The following is a 20,661-nucleotide window of genomic DNA, read 5'->3' on the forward strand; positions in this document are numbered from 1 at the left end:
ACAAAGACATAGATTATTATTAACGAGTCTTATCTAAAAAAGGAAGTTTGATGGTGGTAAGATAATTGATTCGATGTTTCAAGGACACGGACACGCATACCGAAACGGAGCGAAAGGAACACACCATAGTTATGTCATCGATTAAAAGCGAAAGGGAATGCGCGAAGAAAACTGTGACATTGAATATAATTAACCGTTTTTCCAAAGAAAACATTAACTATAACCGCTCACCGTGATCAGCTTCCAGCTTAATTCTATCCGGTCTGGAATCCAAGGAGCCTTCGTTCGCGATCTCCTTCAGCCGATCCAGAAGACTCTTTCCCTCTTGCAGCGCGCCCATCAACGCCTCGAGCATGTTCTTTCGGAGATCATGGATTTTCGACAAGAAATTCTTTACCGCCTCGATCTCGATCGGCAGCAACGTATCGTTGCATGCCATCTCAAGAGCTTTCATACTTTCTCGACATTCTTCCGCTCGACTATACATCGTCAAAAATATTTGTCATTATATTAGATTTCATTGTATTCGTATAACAAGAGAAGATTTTATTTTATTTTCCAATAAAATCAAAAGATTCAGAAAAAGATGTCTTGTCCAAAATAATTGTCGTTCTATTAAATTTAATTACATTTATATAGGAAGGGCAGGTTTTTAAACAAAATCGAAAGATTTATAGAAAGATTAGAATTAATTTAATTGCCAATATCACAACAAACGTATTATATTGACGATATTTGATCCTCAAAATGTTTTCTGGTATTTTACTATTTTTTTTTTTTTTTTTTTTTTTTATTTAAAGTCCAGCTGACTATAGTAGATTTCCTATATAAATATATGCAGATTAACTAGGACTTGCGCAAGACTGATTATTCATGCATAAACAAGTTCTTGAAGCAGCTAATTTTACGAACCATTGAAACAACACGTTAGAATCGAGGATCTGTTTTCGACGTTCCAAAAGCTCGTTCACGTCGCGCCAAGCTTGGCCCAACGTTTCCGCCATCGCGGCGTACACTTCCGCTCTTGGCCTTTGGTTCGAGATCAATTGATCAGCCTGCCGGAGCAACTCCTCTACCGGGCTCTGTTTGCTCTTTTATCAAAAATTCGTTATATTTTATTCCTTAAGATCTTTCTGAAATATCTGTTTTGTATTTAATAAAATCGAATCTATATACAATACATCACGGTACACTTTAGAAACCAAAAAAAGGATATATACGTGAAAATCGCATAATTTTAATTTTCTCCAATACACAGTATTTAAATAAGAAATAAGAAATTAAAAAGATACCAATAATATATCAAAAGTATAAAATGTACAGCATCGAATAAAATATTAGGTTGTCCGAAAAGTGTCTTTGTTTTACAGACGCGTTTTTTACAACGATGCATTTTTATACAAACGTGAAAGCTCATCTGTCAAACGTTGTTATCTTTATCTTGATAGAACAAAATGGATCATACTTAATTCGATAAAATAATATAAAACGAAAAATGTCGTGCATCCATTATTTCCTTATAAAACGAAAGAAGCTTTTCGGACGACCTAATATATACATCGAACCTCTCTTCATAATTTTTTCTTTTTCGTTGTTTTATTATGCTTTCGTAATTTTCTTATCTTCGTAATTTTGGCAATAATTTTAATGTCGATGATAAATAAATTATAAGAGAAATATCGATATACAAAGTGAAGAAAAAATGAATTTTTACTGATCAGATTTATTTTATCTACCTGTAATCGAAGCAAAACTTCGTCGTGTGCATTCGAAAGCTCGGTAGCCTCCTCCACCGTGGCACCGAGCTTCGTTAGTTCTGGTTGAACCTCCAGAACTTTTAATCTCAGCCATTCTCCGCTCTAGATGAAAGACAAACAGAAGGAAAAGAATTTTTATATTCGATAGTCCGTTTCTATAATAAATGATACATACGTTATATAAAGATAAATAACAAATTAGCAATTAAAAATAAATAATTTGTTAGCAATTCACTGTTGTAAAGTTCGTATAAGGTAATGATCATACCTCGAGACGCGTAGTACTAAACGAGTCGTCACTACCATTTTAGGAAATCTCACAAGAGATCACCTGAAAACGGGCTAGTCGTCAGATGCACTCGGAAAATGGGAACAAGATTTCATTGAGCTGTAGAACGACCTCGTTGAAACTCTACGAGGATAATGCTTTTTGTTTCCAATCGATCGTTTCAGGTTCATATAGTTTCTATTATATTTGATAATTCTAACGATTGATGACAATTTATATATCGTTGATAGATGGTGATCTATCACACGAAAGAATTGAAGTTTTACGTTGTTATTCATATTAAAATTTCAATGCAATGCATTTTTTAAGGTTTGAAACATATTAAACATAACTAGTGAAAGAATAAAAGAATAGTACTGTTATATATTATTCTTATATATATGTTGTTGTTGTTATTGTTATTGTTATTATTATTATTATTATTATTATTGTGTGTGTGTGTGTATTGTATATATATATACAGGGTGGTTGGTAACTGGTGGTACAAGCGGAAAGAGGGTGATTCTACGCGAAAAAAGAAGTCGAAAATATAGAATAAAAATTTTTCGTTTGAGGTTTTGTTTTCAAGAAAATCGACTTTGAATTTTGGCTCGGTAAGCGTGCACTTTATCACGTCTCGTTATAACGGATCTCACTGTGAATCGTTGTCTCGATTGACGTTATGTTGATAAACACTTCCAATGTGACAAAAGTGTTTTCCTACCTATTAACTTACTATCCGACTTTTATCGCTATCTACTATTAGTACCTATTAGTCTACCATCATGTCTACATACAGCAATCGGGAATATACGGACATGATACTTTCGTTAGGTGCGTGTGGTGGTAACGCATCAGCCGCAGCTGATCATTACAGACACCGGTATCCCAATCGCCGATTTACAGTGAGATCCGTTATAACGAGACGTGATAAAGTGCACGCGTACCGAGCGAAAATTCAAAGTCGATTTTCTCGAAAACAAAGCCTCAAACGAAAAATTTTTATTCTATATTTTCGACTTCTTTTTTCGTGTAGAATCACCCCCTTTCCGCTTGTACCACCAGTTACCAACCACCCTGTATATGTTATATAGGATCGTATAGCCTATATTATCTGTCTTTTGTATTGAAATGTGATGGCGATGAAAAAAATATGACACTGTATATTCGAACGAATTATACTTAGTTTTACTTATAGTGTTTTTGATTCGATTTCGCTTTCAAGTCACAAAATTTCATTAATATGAAAACAAAACAAATATATATTTCCTTAAAAAATATATACATAACAGAAAGCTAAAGTGAGAATGAAGATACAAATTCATTGCGTAATAGTAAACGTTCTGCACTAAATTAACTTGCGAGAAAGTGCGAAGAGAATCGTAAAACAATTCGCGTGACGTATATCAACAGACCAGAGAATCTTCCTTTTGTTCTCTGAATCTATTTCAAGTCGTTTTCGAGACGAAACGTAAACGAGCATTGAGAAAGCATTTCGGCCACGTTTGTTTATACAATAATCTGAAATACCATCGACCCAATTTTTTCGCTGCCAGAACAAGCCAGCATGCACGGTAAAATCGATCTTCTCTGCTGAATCTCCAAGGATCGTAAATTTCCGCGTGCGATTGTGAAAATAGCCAACAATGTTTGTATGCACGTAAACGCAACGATGGATTAACGAACGAACAGATAATGAAAATACCGAGCAACGGCGTAATTAACGTTAGAATTTCTAACGACTCTGCGAAGCAAATTAAAATGGAGAATGTATGAGAAGAGAATCTTCTGCAGATTGTTTAAATTTCTATGAAATTTTACCTATTTTACATACCAGAAAAATCACAGTAAAAAGTAAACGAAAACTTTGAGTTATTTAAATCTCCAAAAACGCATCGTTGTAAATGTAACAAATTTTTATGTAAAATTGTAAATTGATCGTGTTGATTACTCCGATATATATTTCTAAATAGCGTTAACTCTAAGAAAATCGATATAAACACCGATTGGCTATCTAACGTTTTAAAGCTATCTACATCTATCGTCTTCTTTATGCCAAGATTACAAATATTCTCATTTTTGCATAAAGAAGTGCACTGAATGTTTATCTTTCCCTTTTGTTCTCTTTTTAACCATTTAATTATAATATAATATATATTGTAAATTGTAAAATAATATTGAATTAGAATATAATATAACAAATGTAGGTAGCACATCAACGTAGATTGTATTATAAACTTGATTTATCATTTCTAAAATTATCTGATTATTTTATACTCGAGTGTGAGTTGCTACTACACAATCCATTAAGTCGCATGTATAACGTTGGTATAAGGGGGACGAGATATTTTTGAAAATATTCAGAGGGAAAAGTTAGGCGATAATTCTCGTCTCGTGAAAGAAATTATACGACTTCGTTATCTCAATGACTGAGGTTCTTCGTTCTAACATATATCTGTCCATATGCAAATGGGTCTATTTATGGAAATAGAAGGTACGTCCTATTTTATTCTGACAAGTGAAAATATGATGGAAGAGCCTACCAGGTTCTTCTTTCTTTGTTTACGATATGAAACTCTAGAAATTTCATAATTAGGATTTTTTAGCTTCTTGGTATTATCCTGAAACTTTTCTTTAATATTAAAATGGAATGATTCTACTGCTGAAAGTAATATACTCTCTTACACAGATAATAATATTCCCAATGAATTTTCCATAGGAAATACATTAGACATTTCGAACTTTTTTACATTTTCCTATTTATTTTAATTCCTTTAATCTGTGAAAATCAATTTAAAACTATTCTATGTAATTTTAACGATAACCTATCTATACAAATGTGCGAATTAAAAATCCCGGTAGTCTAAGTCATTAGTAGAGGAGTCATACATCATCAATCAATCAATCAATCAATCAATCAATCAATCAATCAGCATAGGAAAATACGAATTTCAAATCTGTAAATTACATCCCACTAGCGTTTCGCCACTTCTGTGCGTCTTTCGAATCGTAATCTTATGAAAATGAGCTATTATAGATCACGTGAGTACTACAATCATTCACTTCAGATTAATCACACAGATTTACGTGAACGACGTACGTAGGATCGATCGACGTGCAAATCGAATGGATCACCGATCGAACAAACGATCGGTAATCGTAACACTTTCTCGGCACGTCGAACATATATCAACGAATAGAGACAGTTCTAATTCGATGATGACGCACTGACAAACCGGCTGGAATAAACGATGACATTTCATCGTTGAATGTAAAATTTAGATTTCAAAAAAAAAAAAGTTGCCGGTTTGTGATATTGACAAATAATAGGTGCATTAAAAATAGACAACGAAAAATAAACTTCGAGACTCGTGTTGAACAGAAATTGTTAAAAATGAAGAAACGCTGCCACAGTTTCGGGCTTCGTTTTTTGATATCGTAATATCATTCTGTATTACGATATTACGATTGACGATTGGCAAATTTTATGGAGATAAAAGATTATAATTTTGCGAGAATTATATTTCAAAGTTGTATTTAATGTTGTATTTAAATCGCGTCTTTGTGTTATCGATAGATAATGGGTTCGTGTAAATCTCTATTCTAGTAAAACCAATTTTACATTTAATATATCTAAGACATATGAATATAATTTCAAATTGTCCTGTTTCTTTAATTACATTTATAATTACAATATTATATTATTAAAGAATAATTGAGAATATTGTAAATATATGATATAACCGAAGGAATAGAATATAAATGAGATACATGTATATTAATTTCATCTACTAAATATCACAATGAATATCTTCACGTATTTTATATATTTTTGCACGTTATACGTATTCTATACATCTTTATACTTACAACTTTCTATTAAATGTACTCCTGTAATTTAATGATGATCAACGAAGGAAATTACGAAACGGAAAGAATTACAGTCGCACGTTCATGTTGGTCAAAGATGTAATTACTTGAAAATAGGTAACGTTGTGCGTGGAAGAATTACCTACATTACATATGTACGTTATTTACATAGCTCTATGACTAAAGTTCATCAATGCATGCATATGTTAAAATATGAAAGGAAACTGCCTGTCGTATAGAATACGCAACACTTTTACAAATGTGCATGCACAGCACCTAACCTAAGCAAAATACATATCTTCCTGAAGAAATTACAAACTTAAATAAATATTTACTATTATCCCATTTTTCGTAATATGTCCTGTGAAGATACGAATAAGAATATAATAAAACGTAAATAAAATGTTTATAGTCTATAAACTAAAACAATTCAAAAACTATTGTACATGCATATAAAAAATATATACATGTATTCTATATATAAAAAAATATATATATACATGGAAAAATGATTAATTTAAAGGTTATTTTAACTTTGATGATGTAAAGTTTCCTACGAAAAAACAAGGACGACATAGAATTTTTCTGTTTTTATGTTTTCCTTGTCTTTCATGAATCATAAGTGTTACAAAATTAACGTTGTCTCTTAAATTAATCAATTTTCGATCCAGATATCTGGATACTTTTTCTAGAGAATTAAAAAATGCATGGAATGGTGTATAGGAAAAGAAACGTATTCCATTTTAAAAAATAAAGGAGATCTTAACTCTTTCTCGAAGCAAAACTTTTTTTTGAAGTTCTTAATACCACGATGTGTAGACGGTTGAAAGTTGCTTAACATTTGTTCGAAACCTTTTCTTTTTTCCTGTCCGGCTATCGGAAGTGCCTGAAAAATCGTGAAGATTTTTAGAGCATCCGGTATATAGATATAAAAAACTGCCACTTGAGCCTCTACAAATGTACAGAAAGTTGTTCATAAGAATATTTTCAAAATAAACAATTCTTGCTTTATCACATAAAGAATCCTCTATTTCTCAAATATTTTCAAAATAAATTATTTTTAATTTTATTGAAGTTGTAATTGTAAAATACGTATCGTTAAAGCCACATGCTGCATTCAACGATTGAAACGTACATTTCAACGAGGCGTTTGTTCGTGATGAAGCAATAGAAGATTCCAGCAAACAGAGCCTGCTAGGTACATATCAGCGATCTACACGAGTCTAGGCGCGAAATTTTATTACGCGCAAACGACATTGGTACTCGTTCGGTGGTGACATCATATCAGTGTCTGTGCCAGCGGTTTATTTGTAGCGAATCGTCGCCGCGTCACTCTAAATCCTTCGTTTACGCGCGATCGCCGCTCTCTCAGAAGAATTCTAGCCGCGCCGCCCACGTGCAGATCTTTTTCTTGCTCAAGTTCAAGCGTTACATCGTCTTCATCCCTGGGGATTATGTTTCAAAACGCAGAGATTTTGAAATTTACGAATTTTTCCATCGTCAATTATGTTCATTTTTCCGTTTCCCTGCGATTCGCTGGGTTCCGGAACTTTGAATCAATGACATGCGTAAGGTTTCCACATTGTTGCGTTTTACAAAGTGGAAATTGTTTCTGTTAATAGTATTTTCAGTGATCGAAGATTTATGTAACATCATAGTTCGCAGATTCCTTCTTTTCTCTTCACTGAAGAATATATTTTTTAGTTTCGTATCAATGCAATTTCGAATCAATAAAATTTAATATCCTATTTTATATACATTTTTTATGTACATCCATTGAATGTTTCGTATCATTCAGATACCAGCGATCAATTAACAATTTATATGCATCGTTACGGTATCTTTCTTTTTTATTTATTAAATCGGAAAAAGTTACTCTGATTTTAGTAATCTCTTTTTATGCATGAAAACGATGGAAAACTTAATTTCTTCTCATATTTAAATATAACGTGATTTACTTAAATTAGCATGAAATTATTAATTAAAATGTGGACGTGTCAGATGAGAAAGTACTCGATCTCTAAAACTCCCCTTTTTTTTATAATAAAATTTATTATATTAAGGCGTAATGTTTGTTCCAATATACCGTCCATTACTGTTTTGCCTTTCTAAGTTATTTATTTACAACAATCGCATCACCACCGTTACTTGCAATTGGATAATTCAAACGCACCACGACGCACCATTTGCGTCGATAGAAATGAAAGTGTTTAAACTTATGGGGAAAAATTTTGTTAATGTTAACCCTACTTCTCTCTAATTATGCGTTATATCCATGTTTCCATTTTAATTATACATAGCAATCTCGATTAGTATAACACGATAGATCACGATTAAACTGAACACAATAATAATCTAGAATTAATTTCAATTAAATACAGTGTTGAACAGGATAGTTTAAACAGAAGCAAAGGATAGATCTATCGATATACGAACGAAAAACGTGTTATGCGGTCGAGGACACAGATACAAAAGGATTTACGATACTGTCTCTTGTGTTTATTAACCAACACTAGTAGAACCTCAATTACGTTTACGGTACACGCCCGTAATTATACTTCATCTTTCTCGCTTTGAAATTAGATACAACAATACCGCTAGAAATATTGCGAATTCCATTGTAGAATGATAAAAAGCAAAGATTGAAACCGCACGCGCTGTTAACTTTCGGTCACCATTGTTACTACTTTCTGAATGGGCAAAAAGTAATAAGTGGAATATTTGATGTGCAAGTATGTAAGTTTGCAATTTGTATCGAGAAAGTTCAATATCGGCTACGTATGTCTTTTTATCGCGTTAAATGTGAAACGACATTCCATATAGATAATTTCTTATTTGAAGAATATTATTAACTTTTCTCCTGGATTTATCAGGATTTATCTGAATTTATCAGATGATCTATCATTTCGAGTTAATTTCCATGGAAAGGAATTTTTATTTTATTTCGTAACGAGAAAGAATTCTATCATATTCTACAATTTCTTCGTTGATCATCATTCACGAAAACGAGTTTGATCAGTGGAAGCTTACACAACGTATTTACATTTTCCGTCTTTCTAGTAAAAAAACGAACCGTAAAAGCGAAAAGGCAAATAATCACCAAGAATAATTACCAATTTCAAAGTTCACGTTATTCTAATTATAAAATAAAAAAAGATCCTCGATTTTCGTTGTGTATAAAAATAAAAAAAATTTGTAATGGAAAAGAGTTGCGTACAAAAAGCTTCCTATTCAATTACTAGAAATTCCTCGATCTTTGTTGTGTATAAAAATAAAAAAAATTGTAGTAGAAAAGAGTTGCATATAAAAAAGCTTCCTATTCAATTACTAGAAATTCCATAGAACCCAGGAATTTCGATAAAAGCTTGGAGTCAGCATAGAATCCTATCACCTCCTCAAACTCCGTCAAACGTTTATCAAAGTAAAGAAAATGAAATTATTCATTATCATATTTGTACCAGCGTTAACATCAAATTAATAACACGATAAACAGGTGATTCAATATAGATACAGCTGGAAAAGTGATCCGAAATTTTCAGCCGCTGCTAATAACCAAAATTTGAGCTGTCAAAATACAGCCTCACACTTGTCGTATTGTTCGAGCAATTTCGTTCGTCGACAAGATGGATCATTGACGGCGTGAATAAATCATTGAAGCGGCATTTGTGAAGAAGCAGTCGGAATGAAAGCGACGACGGATTTCCGGAGCGGCCGGGGATGCTTCTAAATCTAAATGCGAGCTCGCGGGCAAAATCGAGAAGAGAGAGAAAGAGAGAGAGAGAGAAAGGGAGAGAGGATAGAAGGCTTAACCCCTTGTGAAAATGGAGAAAGAGAGAGAGAAAGGTGGCGTAGAAACTAGAGAGATCGGTGTGGCTGGGTTCGTCGACCCGGCAGTTCGGCCGCAGAAAGACGAGATATGCTTCCATTTTCATCTTTGGCAGCCTGCCAAAGTTTCGTCTGGGCCGATCTCATCTCTTACTATACCGCCATCCGTCAACGACGATATTTCTTCCGCCCATTTTTCTTTTTTCCTTTCTTTTTTTATCGCTCCTTTCTTTATCTCGTCTCTGCCACGAATTCATAAGGTATACACAAACAACGAATAATTAAAGGGAACTAGAGCGTTCCGAACCGAGGGTGTCAAAGTTAATTTTGTTACAGGAATAAAGCATGAAATTCACAAGATAAAATCGCATTATCTGTTTTGTATTTTTAGGTATTGCACACGGATAAAATGGTATAAAATTGAAAGGTGAAATTATATTATCTATTTCGCACTTTTAATCGGATCGCACTAATGGAAGATTATATTATAACATAATATTGTATGTAACATTATATGAGTATACCGATGGTAATAAAAGGATCTGAGATAGTTGAAGCTTTTTATAAATCGAAAAGAAATAGATTAGGATAACAAGACTAATAAAATCATATAGGAAAATTATATGTAATTCAATGAATTTAGGTTGTCGAAAAAGGTTCTTTCGTTTCATAAGATGATAATAGATGAACAACAATTTCTGTTTTATATTATTTTATTGAATTAGGTACGACCAATTTCGTTCTATTTCTATTATTATGTTCAAGAATAATTCAATAAACTAATATAAAACAAAAAACATTGTGCGTCTATTATTTCTTTATAAAACGAAAAAAACTTTTCGGACAACGTAATACTATATCTGTGTATGTTATATTCAATGTAACATTGAAACGAAATGACTTGTGAAGAATTCAAAAGTGAAAAATTCAAAAGAAAATATCGAATAAAGTAAAATAAGACACGCGAAGGAAACTTAGTACAAATGCACTGGTACAATTTTCCCCAAAAATGAGTTAAATAGAAGAAGACTGTACACGATGCTATTTCACGTTTGAATCCATAGAAATTTCTCTATGAAGATTCAAATTTCATCGTGCAAATTTTTCTTAAATTAAAGGTTGCGATGCTTGTATTCGTATAAACTAAAATATTTATTACGATTTATTACGCATAAAAAATATATACACAAAATTTTGTACTTTTTACACACGAAAAAGACAATAAATTTATCCTAAACGATAGACAAGATATTCAAAAGATAATGAAGAGTGGCCATTTTTTATTTCCAAAGTATTCTTCTAAACGGCAAAAAGTTCAAGGCTATTTATACCAATACTAGTCAAAATGACTGGTACTTGTCAAAGTGTAAAAGGGTCCTGCAATCTGTTTATCGAACCCCAATTAATTAGTTTCCTCGTTTTCTACAACTTCCCACACGTTTTTCAAATTTTTACGCATCATTCGATATGATGATATCAGTTATCAGGAAAATTCCAGATCGATCGCTAGATGTTAACACTAAAAATACCACACCAGTCAAGATGACTGGTTCTACAATTTTATAAATATGTCAATTCTCGTTTAGGGATCATGGTCCCAGATGAATTAACAAGACCAAAAATGTACTACATAACATAGAATTACTTCTGTAAGAAAGTAATAAATCAATGAATATACAAATATTCTATTATTACGTATTTTTTACAGACCAGTCATTTTGGCTGGTTTCGGTAGAAATATCTTCGTGTTATCTATTGGTAGTTCTAGTGTTAATACTATTTTTATCATTTCCACGATAATAAAGAAAAGACTTTTTACTTAATAATAATTTATTTAAACGCGAAGCCTAATACTCTTCAATTCAGACTTAATTTGTATAAATCGATTTTTTAAAGAAAATGTGTATTTTCGTTTACCCGTCAATCTAACTGGTGCTCGTAGAGATAGGTACATAAGTAAACCTAGTGTTAACGAATGTAACGTAAGAATAATTGACGACCAAACGACGTTCGTCTCTGTCAACGAACCCGCACACGATCGGTTAATCGATTCAACCCGCTAAACGCCCATAATTCCCGATTGCTCAATAACACCGACCACAGACGCATCCCCCTGGTGTAACATCCATCACGGAAGAACGATTCTCCTAACGCAAGAGACTTAACACGAAACAAATTACTGGAGTCGCTAGGAATAATCCGAGGTATCCTTATCGGCCACTCAAACGATCCTAATCCATCACCGTGACGACGTTTTCTCAGAACAGAAGAGCTCGAAGCATCGAACGATCTTTCGAAAGTGATGTCTCGCGAGTCGATTTTTCTCCAACGAGATCCTCGACAATCCGTAAAACGAAGCGAGAATCGTAGAAAACCTATACCATTTTTCATCTTTGTCGAATCTCGTCGCGTGCACGACGTGGACTGCGATGTTCGAGCGAAATACGTGACGTATACAGTGTGTCCCAGTGATCATGCTAGTCAGCAAGAAGGCGATTTTACACACGTGAAAAAAATCAAAAGTATAGTACAGATCATATGGCGTTTTTTTTTTTTTTCGAGAAAATCGAGTTTCACGTTTGTAGAGTATATTTAAACTTGGCCAACTACCGACTGGATACAACTAAACGATCGATAGCTGGTTATTCTAAATGCGAAAATGAATCAAAAATGTGGAATAAATTTTGTCGATTTAAGGTGTCGTTTTCAAGAAAATAAAGTCCAAACGCGTTTAAGAATCTCGTGCACGCGTATGATAAATTTTCACATTTATTTTCCTCGGTTAGAGAAAAGAACAAAGCGCCCTATGAGCAAATTTCATTCCACATATTCGATCTACTGTCACGTGTAGAATAACCTCCGCTCGATGATTTACTTCTGTCTCGTGGGAAATTAGCCAAGTTCAAGTTTGCGCTTTTCGAACTCGATTTTCTCGAAAATGAAGCGTGATACGAAAAAGTGGTATTCTACATTTTCGATTTCTTTTTACTCGTAGAATCTCTTTATCGCTAATTGTATGGACACGAATGTGCTGGCACACCCTGTATAGGAGAGAGATCTCAAGAGAGAAACGCAAGGAGAGAAGGCAGTCCTCGACAGACTCCTAGCGCGGACCAACTCTTCGACAAACCAGCGCAATTTCTCTTAAAGGCGTTGGCATGGCAGCGGACACGACGAGCCGCCCGATCGAGATATCCTGCAAAGATACTATCGCGAAACGAGTTTTAATATCGGTGCATTCGAATCGTGCGAAGAACCTAACGAAAAGAATTCCGCGGCAAACCCGCTGGGAGCCACTTAACGCCGTGAAGTGTCCACTAACTTTGTTTCGTGTCATGTTGCGTTTTCATTTTCTTTTCTCCTTTCGTCTTTATCAGATACGGACTTTACACTTGGTACGTAACGTTAGGCGATTAGCAACGAAATTAACATACTTTCGTAATTAAATGGAAACCTCGAATGAGGATCTAAAGTACATCCAGAGTACTTCGGGAGAAAGCGATTTTTAATTTACATTGTTCCATAAATTTTGAACGCCTAACTAGATTCTTGCGTTCATTACATCGCCTTCCTATAAAATATCTGCGATCCGCATCGAAACGATCGACAAGATCCGTAGGACCATACTTTATTCAATTTTGACGAAAATGTGGCTTGTTCGAAGTCTTCATTTTATCTTCTTTACATCGAAATGAAAAGAAAACGCGAATTTTGTAGCGAAACAAGAAAATTTTCCATAGTAAAAATCTCAATGAGGATTAGTAAACCGTACAAAGGAGCATAGCTCGTTTCCTTTTCCTCGTGTCGTAATTCAAACAGAAGAAGAAAATTATGGCTTGTCATCTTCGGACAGGTATAAGAAAATTTTCTTTCTTTTCTTCCCTTCGACGTTGTTTATGATATTATGTTTCGTTGTTTATAGACACGCGAAAGTTTTTATAACTTGTATGGTTCAAAGATTAATCGTAGACACAGGCCAAGGTTATTCCGTAAGACTTAATGTTGCAATCATGTCTCCTGATCCATCTTGCCTTTAATTTATCGTGAGTGAAAAACAAGTAAATGTAATTTATACTTGGAATAGCTCGTAAGATTACATTACCTGAATTTATACTTCGTAAATCAATCGTGAAACTAGTAATAGCGTTATCATGTTACTCGTTAGCAGGATGTATTAAATACCAAATTAAAAGACACGAAGATATTTATCTCCAACCGGTACAACTAAATTAAGATGACACACGAAACAAGATAAAATTTTAATTCAAAGATAAAAATCAAAGTACCTTTATCTTACTGTTAGTATAATAATTATACAACCGGTATAAGATCTTTGTCCAATCGCAATTCCTTGTTAAAATCAATTAAACATTATTCAATTTTATATTAATTTCGCATTAACGACACAGCTTTTGCCAAGGAATTTTTCAGTCTATGGAAACGTTTTATTCCAAGTTTATTAAAGAAAAACTCTTGCTACTTCTCGCAACGCGCTTGTTCTATGTTTAGTGTCATAAAATATTCATTACATTTCCTCGAGTCATGAAATGTATCGCTGCACAGAATAAAGTTACAACTTGATTAATTGACTCTCACTGAGGATCTAAAGCGGTTAACTGCGATTCTGGACAATTTCTTAATTCCATTACGTAAGTACACGATTAATGTTCCATTCTCAAGAAATAAATAACTCACTTGCACGGAGTTCATTTACTGTACATATTGTATATCCCAAGGCAAATTTAAAATATCCCATCATTTTTCGCTGCATCTCGGTGCAGTTGAAACGAAGTTGACCAACGCTGCTGCTACCGAGCAGCTCGATCGTGAAACTAAAAGGATGATAATTCGAAATGTTGAGGTATTTGATCGAATACGAATTCTCCGAATTCTTGGCTTATTAACATCGGCGCATAGCAAGAAGTTTCGCAAATCCATCGTTCAATTAAAATCAACAAAATTCCCGTTGCTGCTGTAATTTTCGAAACGATAGAATCCACAAGAAAGAACTCGGCAGGCGAACACCTGCATGACCCATTCAACCCTGAACCCGCGAATTTCGCGGTGAGATCGAGCGCGTCGAAACTGTGCATACGTTCGCGACGGCGACGCTGATGACAATGAAAACGAATTCCACGGCGAGTAGAGTGAAAGTGAGGCCCGTAGCGAGTCTGATTGCACGCGGTCTCGTAAAGTCACGCGTGCAGACCGCGTATATCGCGCGCGTGTCCCTCGAGAAGAACGATGGGACAGTAACCAGTTAGGCTGCAGCGCAGCCATATTCGGCGGTCAAAAATTAGGACGAGCCTGTTTCTGAGCGCTAGCCTGCGTAATTTCGATTCACGTTCGCGCTCTTTTTATCGATGCGACTCTTCCGTAATCGCTTGCGCTGGCATTCGATTCACCGTTGCGCGTGATCAAATTGTCCACGTTAATTCGAAACGAAATGTAAATTGGAATCAATCTCACAATCAGATTTCTTCTTTCGTCTTTCTACGCGTATTTTACACCAGCGACTTTCAACGTTTTTTTTCTTTTCTTTTTTTCATCGCGTAATATCTTGCAATAAATTAATTGCTGAAATTCTGCGACACACTAGAAACAATGGAAGACTTAACACTAGAAACGAAGCTATTTCTACCAAAACCAACCACAATGACTGGTCTTTAAAAAATACGTAATAATAGAATATTTTTATATTTATTGATTTATTATTTTCTTACATTTTTGGTATTGTTAATCCACCTGGGACCATGATCCCTAAAAGATGATTAACACATTTATAAAATTGTAGAATTAGTCATTTTGACTGGTGTGGTATTTCTAGTGTTAGCATCTAGCGATCGATCTGGAATTTTCCTGATAACTGATATCATCATATCGAATGATGCGCGGTAAAAATTTGAAAAACGCGTGGGAAGTTGTAGAAAACGAGGAAGCTGGTTAATTGGAATTCGATAAACAGATTGCAGGACTCTTACACTTTGACAAGTACCGGTCATTGTGACTGGTACTGGTATAAATAGCCTTGATACAAAATTAATTTCAGTTTGAATACATAGAAAACAAAATAAAATTCATTATATTATTCTTTTAGTTATCATTGCAAAAGTCATTACATCATTACGGAAAAAAATATAACACGAAGTAGGAATTTTAAAATAAAATTGTAAAACCTGCCAATTTCACTGGTGTGATACTTCTTGTGTTAATAGATGACACAAAAATGTTGACTAAATACTCGTTTTCGAATTATTGCGTGTTTTGAAAATTTTCGCGGTACACTCGGTTGAAAATCACTGTTTTACACAGATATGCGCGATGATAGTGTTCATTAATCATCTCAGAACTGAGAAAATTTTCCGATAAATACGTTTATTTCTACGCGGGACTGTGCATTGTTCGTTTATCACGCGACGCAATGTTCTCAAACAATACGTATTGCTCTGAAATAACGTCAGAGTATGTGCCAATGTGTTTATTTTGCAAACGTCTGATCATCGACGTGCACGTGATTCTAGCGCAAGTTAAAAATTCTCGGAATAAAAAGCGACCCGAAAATCGAACGTGTCTGCTCGAGGATTTCTGACACAGATAAATCGAATTCCTCGACTCTCCTAAGGTGAACGGAGAATGATTTTGAACGTAGGATTCTTTAATTGTCTTATTGAATTGGTTCGTCCTTGATTGAGTTTAAGCTTGTTCGTTAAATCGACCGGAGCCACTGAAAAGATTTTTCTTTGGGTTATTTGGGTTGCTCGTTTTAATCTTGAAGCATTTTTTTAAAATGGTGATAAAGCATCTTACTATCGTCGAAAAATAGGAAAGTTGTGAAACAAATTCTTTATATTAATAACACATGTATAGCGATCTGTACATTTTTCAAGATTTTTTTATGTCAATTTACAGCGTGTGAATTTTATAATATCGAGTTATTGAACTTGTAAATTGAAATAAATGATTGTTCGATAAGAGATATTGGTTCAATATGAAATGATTTTAATGCATTCTCGAGGAACGGAGAAGTTATGGAAGATCAATAACTATTAACATATAACAATAACTATTTCTCGATAAGAATGTGACAAGCCCGGCTATCCATTTTTCGAACCAAGTGATCCAGACGACGTTTCGTCGTCGCTAAGAATCCATCCATTAATCTAAATCAAACGCACTCAAGGATAAGCGAACCTTGAAACAAGAAACCACTACTTGAAGTATCTGCCCAACTTGAAATCGTACGACAATAAACCACAATTCGCGAATACGACGCATCAAGTCTGTGAAGCAATCTTGAAACAAAGAAACAGCATTATGGATGTTGAAGATGAAAGCAATAGACAAAACGTTAAAACTCGTCAATAAACAGTAACCATGAAAAGATGAAAATAATCTTCAACTACTGCACATACGATCTTCCCATCTACTTCGTTCCATTACTACAAAATGAATCGTATTTAATTCAATAAAATAATATAAAACGAAAAATATCACTAAACGAAACACACTTTTGGAACAAGCTAATGCAATACATCGAACATCGGTTTTATACATCTTACCAACACGAAGCAAATCTAAAACTCGAACAATTTGCAACAAAGGAAATCTTCATTCGCAAATGCTCCAAAACCCTGAAAATGTCCATCGAAGGGAAGGAGATTTACAGTGAAATAAATTGAACGTCGACGATCAGGTTAGAAGGGACGAATTAACATCGAAAAGAGACAAAGGAGCAACGTTCTCTCAGCAGCACGAGCTTGAAAACCCGCGTTCTATCTGAGAGCCGGATCGAAGGCGGTACTTGAAGATGACTGTACCGCCACCATGGGGTCCCGTCTTTGGGCCGTCCACCTTATTTCCCTTTTTCTTTTTTTCTTCGGTCCCTTCGGAGGCAGGAGTCAGTGTCGTAAGGTCGTAGGTACGATATAGGTAGAGGCGAGGAGGAAGGATCACGCCCGCCGTCTCCTATAATACCGGTTTGTTAGATTACACGAGAACGTACAGCAGATCCATGCCACGGTAGATCCTCTTGGATCGACCAACGCGCGTACTAACCTTTGTGCGTCTGCCTACCTGTCTGTGCGTCCTTTTCGTCCGGCGAATGCGACAACGTGCATCGACGGAATTAACGATGCGATAAAACGAAGCTTCGTGGAAATTCATTGGACACCAGGTTTTATGGAAATAATAAATTTATTCCAGAAAACAAATTTACGTGGAACGTTTGCGTTAGATGAACATCGAACAATGTTTGTACTGTCTGGAATGAAGATCTTCATTTTTCTTTTGCAAAGCTTTTATCGCGAAACTTCAATGGTTCTAAATAAATCTTTGAAAGATCTGATTGAGCGACTGTAAGATGACTGAACAAAAAAAGAAATTAAGCTTTTTGATTGAGATAACTGAAGAATACGAGTAATTCCGAATAGTTTTCACTGGATAAGTAATTTTATTATTCTTATAAGATTCATTTTCATTACAACATTTCATTACAACCGAGAGTTATTTTGTTGCCAAAAAATAACGCGAGCATAACAACGAGTATTTTCGATTTATCTTTTGAAGACAAGTAAAAGTTTATCAATTCTAAGTAGAAAGTTTGTTTTCATAGCAAATTTCTAATCTTCTCATATGGGAAAAATTGTTTTAATTAACAAAATGTGAACTGATAGAAGTTTATTAGAATTAGCTAGCCATAAAAATCGTATCTTTGAGAAACGAGTTGGAGATATTTATCTATTGTTATCCCATAAGTGTTTGCGTTTCGGCATTGTTTTAGATTAATGTATTTGACGGAAGGAAGTTGTAAATTAACGCTGATTTGCGTCGAAACAGATACGTCACGATATCAGTTGATAAATGAAGTAACTACAATTACCAGACTGATTTTATGACGCTTTGTAAGTCATTGTTATGTTATCGTGTTATTAATAGATACATACAATCCCGCCTGTTGCCTCTTCAAAATTACAATAAGCGTATACCTACTTAAGCTTCATCTACATGTCGTTTCTCCAATTTAGTTTCGTTCTTACTGTCACATTGATACGGATGCAAAAAGTTTCAATATTTTATTTGAGATATATATGTACGCACACATAACGTTAAATCATGCCAAATAAATATTAGGCAAATAAATGGTAAATAATGTCAAATTGATACAGATGCAAAAAGTGAATACAGTGGAAAAATAAATAATTGAATTTGTAAATTCGTTCATTGAAAATTGTTCAATATTTTACTTAGGATATATATGTACGCATATATAATGTTAAATCATGTCAAATAAATGGTAAATAATGTCAAATTGATACGGCTGCAAAAAGTGAGTACATTGGAAAAATAAATAATTGAATTTGTAAATTCGTTCATTGAAAATTGTTCAATATTTTATTTAGGATATATTTGTACGCATATATAATGTTAAATCATGTTAAATAAATGGTAAATAATGTCAAATTGATACGGCTGCAAAAAGTGAGTACATTTGAAAAATAAATAATTGAATTTGTAAATTCGTTCATTGAAAATTGTTCAATATTTTATTTCAGATATATATGTACGCACACATAACTTTATATGCATAAACAAAAAGATAGATTAAATTATATTAAAATTTAGATTATCGCACGTGGATATGAAAAATTGTCTGATACATTCACATTTTTCACACTTGACACTACAGATTCTATAATTTTTCTACCGATTTATCACATGATAGATATCAAGTTGCTGTGTTACTATATAACATATATAAATTAAAAATATAATAATTATGTGTGATTATAATACATATAAATAAACGTATAAAAGGTATAAATATTCACAAAAAAAAAAAAAAAGAAACGATGTACTATACACGTACAGCTTTGTAAATACATTTATCTCGACGCGTGAAATTGACACAAGAAACAGACAAGGGTTAAACAGCGACCAGCTAATTGCTCTCTAAAATTATCTGGTAATTTGTAAATTACCTAGCGCGTTAATTAACTTCCTCGTGATGTACAGCAGAAACCACGTCTGCATTAGCGATCGTCGTTGAAACAATGAGTCATTATTTCAACGCGAGGGTAACGATTCTGCCTCGAAATGCAAATGTATATCCCGAGAGGCGTGTAATCGATAACGCCGTGATGTAACTGTAACCGGTAATACCGTGATGTAATGGAACGAACCAGTTGTATAGGTGTTATCGTGTGTTTTCATGATAAGATCGTGTGACGTGTATAAAACATGGAGGCGGAGAAAGGGCGGAGAAAAAGAAATAAAAAGGAAAAAAAAGTGAAAAGAAGAAAAGAGGAGGAAAGTCTGTCGTCTGTTACGAGGTGCGTTTGTTAGATAATGCGAACCTTTATCCTTGCGTCGTGAGATAATATCTTCATGAGCCGCGAGGCTGCGAATCATCGCCACCAAACAAATTGCTAAATTGTTTGACGCTAATTGCACGTGTTTTAGACAGCCATTGGAAAGCAAGGAAAAATGAGTATTTACGAGTATTTGCATTACGTTAAATATTCACCAGTTTGCAATCTCAGATGTTCATGGACGAATCAAAATTTTACGTAAACGACAGCGAAGAAGACACTTTTTGAAAAATTCTTGATATTAATACTGAAGTGTATGATTAATGTTTAAGTTTTCGGTAATCAAATAATTATCCGCAGTGCAGTTGATCGATTTGACGTATGCGAGGTTCATTTATCATACGGATAAATGTAATTAATAACGAATCATTTTATCGTGTAGAAAAATAAGAGAAGATAGAGAGGTTGATAAAGAGAAAGTTATTCTCCAGTGAAGATAAAAAACTGACAAGTTAAAATATGTACAATTAATCGTCTCGTCTATTACACTCATCGAATTTCTCCGTTTCTCATTTCTATTTATTCCCACGATTTAGAAAATTTCTTTACCGTAAGGAAATTTTTACTAAACGAG

General features: G+C 34.0%; 1 protein-coding gene and 1 long non-coding RNA gene across 2 annotated transcripts in view; one reads left to right on the forward strand and one right to left on the reverse strand.

Moving 5' to 3' along the window:
• The window catches only part of LOC126923947 (titin), a 239,916-nt gene that overhangs the window by 191,780 nt on the left and 27,475 nt on the right, over positions 1 to 20,661 (reverse strand). The window contains exons 19-21 of the mRNA XM_050739153.1: positions 1,737 to 1,859; positions 913 to 1,091; positions 232 to 479 (exon numbers count right to left, since the gene is read on the reverse strand). Of these exons, the coding sequence (XP_050595110.1) occupies positions 232 to 479; positions 913 to 1,091; positions 1,737 to 1,859 (550 nt within the window). The remainder of the gene's footprint in view (positions 1 to 231; positions 480 to 912; positions 1,092 to 1,736; positions 1,860 to 20,661) is intronic.
• LOC126916428 (uncharacterized) overlaps positions 1 to 20,661 on the forward strand; it is a 109,995-nt gene that overhangs the window by 67,024 nt on the left and 22,310 nt on the right. The gene's annotated exons all lie outside the window — the stretch shown is intronic.

Source organism: Bombus affinis, chromosome 1 (assembly GCF_024516045.1).
Source record: "Bombus affinis isolate iyBomAffi1 chromosome 1, iyBomAffi1.2, whole genome shotgun sequence".
Taxonomy (NCBI): domain Eukaryota; kingdom Metazoa; phylum Arthropoda; class Insecta; order Hymenoptera; family Apidae; genus Bombus; species Bombus affinis.